The sequence below is a fragment of the Chaetura pelagica genome, unplaced genomic scaffold (genome assembly GCF_000747805.2).
Source record: "Chaetura pelagica isolate M959 unplaced genomic scaffold, ChaPel_1.0 scaffold294, whole genome shotgun sequence".
NCBI classification, from domain to species: Eukaryota; Metazoa; Chordata; class Aves; order Apodiformes; family Apodidae; genus Chaetura; species Chaetura pelagica.
The window spans coordinates 471,108-478,085 of NW_009953068.1; the positions used below are offsets into that span (position 1 = coordinate 471,108).

Genomic DNA, 6,978 nt, shown 5'->3' on the forward strand with positions numbered 1-6,978 from the left:
TGCAGCCCTGCTGCCCTGGCTGCTCAGACCTTGCCCTGCAGGCAGCCTGCTGGGCTGTAAAAAAGGCTCCCCCAGACCGGGGGGCTCTGCCGGGGGCTCTGCAAACCGCGGTGGCTGTCCCAGAGACCACACGCTCTGCAGGTAAGCGGTTGGAAAATGTGCTTCCATTATTTATTGGCCATCCAGGTGGCTGCCTCCTTGGCTGGCGTTGCACGGGCAGGTCCCTGTGGTTGCAGGAGGAGGAGGTGGCCCCGGGTCCTGCGGGCTGTGGGTTATAAAACCACAGCAGATGGGAAGCAGCTTGGCTCTCCGCTGCCATCCCAGTGACTCATCCCTCCAGCCCAGCAAATGCCAGCCCCGCTGCAGGTGGCCTTTCCCAGCAGAGCTGCTGCACTTCACCTTGTCCAGATAAAACTCCGGGCTAGAATTTACCCAGGCTGCCCAGAACCGGGTCTGGGTGCTTCTGGCACCCCTCCTCCTACCCACAGGCTGGCAGCTGAGCATCCAGGGATGTGACTGAGGTGATCTGCCCTGTTGTACCCTCAGCCCTTCCTTGACTCGGTCCTTGGCTACTCTCTGCCCAGAAGGTGCCTGCAGGGCTCTTCCCAGGCTGCAAGGCAGGAAAGCTCAGGCAAGACAGAAGACATGGGGACCCAGGGAGGCTGCAGACCCTCTTTTGAGCTGTCATTTACAAGCAACAGCTTTCCCAGCCAGAAAGTGTTTGGAGTGGTGGCACAGCCCTCACCTGCATCCCTGAGGTGACACCCTTGGATCTACAGGACCTGGCATCGCTCCCTGGAAAACACCCAGTGTTTCCCTTTTCTTTCCTCTGTGCCCACCTCTGTTATCTCCAGCCTGTGCCAGGGCCTGGGGAGTATTCAGGACTCCCTGGGGCTGGGCTGGGTCGCTGGGCTCCTGGAGGGCTCGTGCCATGAGATTGTCAGCTCACCAGCAGCTACAGAGTTCAGATGTTCAGAGCTCAGCTACAGAGTCAGGGGTGCTGCCCTGAGTACAAGGCCTGCAACCAGCAGAGGAACCTTCCCCTGCCACCACAGCAAACTACACTCTCCTCCATCTGTGACTTTGGTGCCTGGTCAGCACAGATGGGTGTTGAAGAGGACTTGGGAGGCTTCACAAGAAATGCATACAAATGCACCAAAGGCAGCTCAGCCCCTTCCCTGCAGCCCAGCTCTGCTCCAGTGGCAGAGCTGAGGCCAGGTCAGATCCTCCCTGAGCTGATGCTCCCTCTTGAGAAGCCCCAGCTTGTCCCAGCAGCTCCTTGTCCCTTGCACTGCCCTCCAAGCATCCCCCCCTTGCAGGGAGCTGGGGCCATGCGCGTGGCCGTCATCGGGGCCGGGGTGATCGGCCTCTCCACCGCCCTCTGCATCCACCAGCAGTTCCATAGCCTGGTGCCCTCCCTGGACATGGAGGTCTATGCAGACCACTACACTCCCCACACCACCAGTGACGGGGCAGCTGGCTTGTGGCAGCCCTACCTGAGCGACCAGGGCAACCTGCAGGAGACGGAAGTGAGGAGGGAGCCGGTGTCCTGTCCCCCCTGCTGTGCAGGAGGGGCTGGAACCCAGTACAGGTCCACAGGGCTGGCAAAGCCACCACTCTCCTCTTTTCATGGCAGGCTCTGGAACAAAGAGACGTTTGATTACCTCCTCAGGCACCTGGGCTCACCAGCAGCGAGGGAAATGGGACTTTTCCTCATTTCTGGCTACAACTTGTTCACGCAGCCTGTGCCGGTGAGGAGCAAGTCCCAGCCAGGGCTGGGAAGGGCTCCAGCTCGGAGGTTGCCCAGGGCTGGTGGGGTTGTGCTTCTTCCCAGGCAATACTCTGAATGCTTCCCAAGTCTGTCTTGTGACAGTTTGCCAGGGACTCAGTGTGTTCCGGATCCCCTGATGCAATCTTGGTATGAAGACAAGGCTGAGAGGGCTGAGCCCTCTGTGGGGGCTGGCAGAGCCTCCTGCTCCTCTGGGCTGGGATGTGATCCCCGTGGCCTCTGATCCATGGTACCGTGGCAGGTTTGTTATGATGATTTAGGTTTGTTAGTGAGCTTAGACCTTTTCCACCGTTGCAGGACCCATCTTGGAAGAACATTGTCCTGGGATTCAGGAACTTAACACCAAAAGAGCTTGAACTCTTCCCTGGCTACAGGTATTTTTCAGTCCGTTTTCCAGAGAGTCACTGGTGTGCTTTCCCTGAGGCAGGACAGGTATGACTGGATGGTCCCAGACACCTCCCTGCCAAGGGGCTGCAAGGACAAGAAACTGTGGGCATAGAAGTGGTCTTGCTTCGTTACAGCTGCTTCCCTTAAAATACATCGGAAGCACCTCAAATAATCAAAAAAAGTGGCAGCTCAGCATGGAAACCATTCCAGCTGTTTCTTCCTTCACCAGATATTGTAGAACTGGGGAAAGAAAATCAGCAGATGGTGTTTTATGCTGTAAGCAGAGGGGAAAAAATGCATGCACTTGTTGTGCAAGGGGAACTTGGAGTCCCAGAGCTGCAGAGACCATAGGGAGGGCTGGGGCAGGAGGTGGCTGCTGGTGTAAAGCTGCTGTGGGTCCTCACGGGTTCCTCTTCTCATCTGCTTTCAGCTACGGGTGGTTCAACACGGCGCTGATGCTGGAGGGCAGGAGTTACCTGCCTTGGCTCACCAGCAGGTGAGTGCTGAGCCGGGCGCTGGGCGGGGCTGTGCTGGGGCTGGGGAGCTGCTGCTGCGCTGATTTCTGGCCAGCAGGACGTGGGAGCAGGCGTGGTTTTCATCCTGCACACCAGGGGTTGCCCCTGATCCTTCTCTTCTGCCAAGTTGGTGGCTGAGTTCAGGCAGCACTGACTTTAGGCGGCCGCCCTGCATCCGGCTGCACCTCGGAGCTGCTCAGCTGGGAAATGCTGGTGCTGGTGGCTTCAAGGTGACCTGAGCATCCTGCCCTGCCCTCACAGCCCTCACCCTGTGCCTTGCAGCAGTGCAGGGGTGAAGGCAGGGTGGGGTGAGCCAAAGGAGAAGGAGGAAGCAGAGATGTATCCCTGGAAAGCAGCACAAAGGATCTGGAATGAGTGGGGTAACAGGCTCCCCACTTCTACACTTTTCCCAGGACTGCATTTAAACGGTGACACGTGGCTTTTAGCTGTGGGAGTATTTGGGGCCTGGTTTTGTTCTTGTCATCCCCAATGTGGGGTGGGTGCCCCATTCCCAGCAGGGCTCGGAGACAGAGCTGAGCAGGATCCATCACCCTCAGCAGCTCTGGGACACCAGGGAAAGGAGCTACTGGCTGGAGACTGTTAGGAACCCCCAAGAAGTCCACGGCTGTTTGTTACAAGGAGCAAAAAGCTGAACCTACTCTGGGTATCAGTTACAGGCAACAATTTGAATTGTGCATTTGCTTATAATTCACTGGTAACAAATGAACTTGTTCTTGCCAGGTTAACTGAGAGAGGAGTAAAGTTTTTCCATAAGAAGATTGAATCTTTCCAGGAGGTGAGTGGCTGCCTCAGGCTGGGACAGGGCAGGGCAGCAGGCATGGAGAAGTAACATCCAGAGGGATGTGCTGCTCCAGAATGGCTCTTGAGTGATGGGCAGCAGCTAGAATATGCCAAGATCTAGGAAACAAATCCTGCTAGCAAGGATAAAGGCTCCTGGGCACCACGAGGTGGCTGAGATGGGATGGGGTTGCTGTGTTTTTGCACTGAGGGAAGATGCAGCCAAGCACAGGCAGTAAGTCTGTCCCTGCACAGCAACTGTCCTTGTCTGCACACACGGGGTCAAGCTGTGCCCCAGATCCAGCCCTGGTGGTTTATTCCTTACCAGACTGTTGGACCAAGTCCTTGGCTTGGCTTGGATGCAGGAACCTGGTGCCCCTGGGGCAGCAGGGCTGTGTGCTGCTCACCCCGTGTCTGTCTCCCCAGCTGTTTGCCCAGGGTGTGGACGTTGTCATTAACTGCACAGGGGTGCGTGCTGGGCACCTGCAGCCTGACCCGGAGCTACAGCCCGGCCGAGGACAGGTCATCAAGGTGAGGGGGGTGTGGGGCTTGTGTCCCCCTCTTTTTTCTGAGGGAGCCATTCAACAGCCATCTCATCAGATACACACTCCAGGGCAAGCTGCAGGCTTGTGGCCCAGATCCACACTGGGATCAGTTCCTGATTCCCAGGCAAATGGTTGATCATGTAAAACCCTCATGTGTGGCCACCTGAGCAGAAAACCTGGATCCCATTCCTGGTTCAGCTGTGGGGACACCCCAAGTGTCCAGCCTGTTCCTTCATCATGGGAAGGTGGGGGGAAGGAGCCCAGAGGTATAAATGCTAATAATAAAAAGACATTAAATCCCTGGGAGAAGAGGATGATTATCTGGGGAAACACAGACTCACACCAGGTAGGAAGCTCCTGTGCTTGCCTACCTGCCCTCCTGTCTCCCTGTGTCCCACAGCAGCTCAGGTGGACATGGAGCCTGAGAAGGGAGGGCACCACATGCAGATCCCAGTATCCCTGTTTACTGAGCTGCCCACATCTGTCCCACTGCCTCCCCGAGCCAGGGACCCCTCTCTCTGGCTCTTCCTGACCCTCTCCCCTTTGTCTCCCAGGTCCAGGCCCCCTGGGTGAAGCATTTCATCATCACCCATGACATCAAGTCTGGTATCTACAACTCGCCGTACATCATACCGGGGTAGGTGGCAGGGGAGAGCTGGGGTGAGGGGTGCTCTGCTGCCAGCAGCCCTAAAGCACCACGGGGACAAGCTGCCTGTGCACAAGCTCCCTGCACAGACCCTGGCTCAGTGCCTGGGCTGGTCCTGGGCTCTCACCTCAGGGCTCCAATGTCCCTGGACGTGTCCTTTTCCAAGGACCAAACCCCCTTGAAGCAGAACACCAGTCCTGGCCAGGTCCTCAACAAAGGCAAACACGGAGAGCAGGGCAAGCATTTTGGGAGAGATCTTTTGTTTTTCTCCTTTATCCCCAGTGCTGCTGTCAGTGGTGTTGACAGCAGCTCATGGTGAGGAAAGGGTCTCCTGAGTCATGCTCTCATTACAAGCAGGGGAAGGAATTCTTGCTACTTTAATGAAAGCATAAAAGCTCAGCCTGAGCTGTGGCTGTTGGGGAGACATCTCCTGAGGGCATCCCATGCAGTTCAGCACCCACACAGGGCTCCCTGGCACCTCCCTGCAGGAACAGAGGAGGAACCCCAGGGGACTGCCTTATTTCTGTGTCCCCATGGAGGTGAGGGGGGCTGAAATGAGGGGACTGGCCTCAAAAGCATCATCTCCCAAGCTCAGCCAGCGGCTGAGCCCAGGCAGAGCCCAGCTCCCAGCACTTCTCTGGCACTTCCCACCTGCTTCCCACCAGCAACTTTCCAAGGAGAGCTGGGATCTATCTGAGACAGCAGCAGAGGCATGTACCCAGGCAGCTAAATTGCAGGATAAATAAATACATGTCTGCTGTTCATCCTGCCTGTGCTTCCTCCTGAGAGCAGCGATCTACCCCTCTTTGGCAAAGGAGAGGGGTTTTCGAGCTGTAATTTGAATGCTGCATTTCTGGCACTTCCCATTGTGCTGGTATTGCAGGATTAGGCAACAAGCCATTAAGTAAACAGGAACTTTGAATGATCACAGCCCCCAGGCAAAGTATTCCAAGGGATTTCTGACTTCAGTCCCAGCTACATGTGAATTCCTCTCCCTGTGTTTATTTTAGCCTGAGCTGACATGGCTGGGCACCAGGCTGGCTCCCACAGGAGGCAGTGGGTGCAGCACCCAGGCATGGAGGACACCTCTTGCATGCTGGAGACCCTGGCCCTAAGACACCTTGGCTTTCAGCCCTTTTGTCTTTGTGCTCAAAGCAAGGTTTGAGAAGGGTCCAGCAGGTACACACGTCCCCTGCTCCCCCAGCCTTAACCAGCCTAACCTGCCTCTTGTCCTCTGTTAAGCCACAGAGTTTTGGGGTGGCAGCAACAGAAACCTGCTTCTTCATGTTCCCCACTGCAGGCATCCTGCTCCTTCCAGCTCACTTCCCCAGCCAGGCAGGAGCAGAACCTGTTTGCTAGAGCATGAAATCAGCTGTTGGGTTTGCCCAAGCAGGGGCCTTTGGGGTGCTGATAGCAGTTAATGAACGACTTGCTCAGGAGCAGCCGTGCAGGCGCTGCTCTCCTGCCTGCTTGGCAAGACTTTCTCCACCAGGAACGTGTTGCAGGCTCAGGGAGCAGCAGGATCTCTACATCACACTGACAGCCAGAGGCCCTCTGCGTGGTGGCCCAGCAAGGGGTGGCTGGAGACACCACCATTTATCTCCTTTGGCTTCTGGTGCAGGAGTGAGTTCACGGTCTTGGGAGGGATCTACCAGCACGGCAACTGGAGCGAAGAAAACAGTGCCCAGGATCACAAAACCATCTGGGACAACTGCTGCAGGCTGCTCCCTGCCCTCCAGGTGGGTGATCCTGCCCCGGTGCCCACTGCTGGGAGCTGGGGAGGGGACACGGAGAGCCCGGGTCAGGCCACGGGGACTGAGGACAAACCTGAACACCTGAACCTTGATCCCAGGCTGTGCTTTGATCTCCAGCCGGCCAGGAGAGCTGGAGGGGTTTCTGCAGAGTGACTGTGGCTGGTGCAGAGCCAGTCACTGTGCTGAGCAGGGCCAGCGAGGCTGGGGTGTGCACAGAGGGGAACCCCGGGCCTGGGGTGTGCACCCCTGGGGCAGCACCTCGGGGGGAGCAGCTCGGTGCTCAGCGGGCACATCCCTGCAGGGGCTGCCCTGGCTTCTGAGACAACGTTTGCAGGGAAAAAAATAATTGCTCGTGTGGCCGGTAAAAAGCCAGAAGGGGAGTTTGGGAAGGTCGCAACGTGTGTCCCCCCAGCGCTTCGTGCTGCGGCCGCGGGTGTGCGGGGAGGGGGGTTGTGCCCCCGCCCGGGGCTGCGGCAGAGCCCTCTGTCCCTGCTGCTGGGAACGCAAATGGTTCGGCCCGGTTCCCTCTCGCAGCAGCAGGGGA

At 57.4% G+C, this 6,978-nt stretch overlaps 1 protein-coding gene across 1 annotated transcript in view; it reads left to right on the top strand.

The window, feature by feature from the left end:
* The first annotated feature begins 1,331 nt into the window (after window positions 1-1,331).
* DAO (D-amino-acid oxidase) overlaps window positions 1,332-6,978 on the top strand; it is a 6,473-nt gene continuing 826 nt past the window's right edge. Inside the window, exons 1-8 of the mRNA XM_009996839.1 lie at window positions 1,332-1,546; window positions 1,637-1,751; window positions 2,087-2,163; window positions 2,607-2,672; window positions 3,433-3,487; window positions 3,916-4,020; window positions 4,589-4,671; window positions 6,302-6,419. Coding sequence (XP_009995141.1) covers window positions 1,332-1,546; window positions 1,637-1,751; window positions 2,087-2,163; window positions 2,607-2,672; window positions 3,433-3,487; window positions 3,916-4,020; window positions 4,589-4,671; window positions 6,302-6,419 — 834 coding nt within the window. The remainder of the gene's footprint in view (window positions 1,547-1,636; window positions 1,752-2,086; window positions 2,164-2,606; window positions 2,673-3,432; window positions 3,488-3,915; window positions 4,021-4,588; window positions 4,672-6,301; window positions 6,420-6,978) is intronic.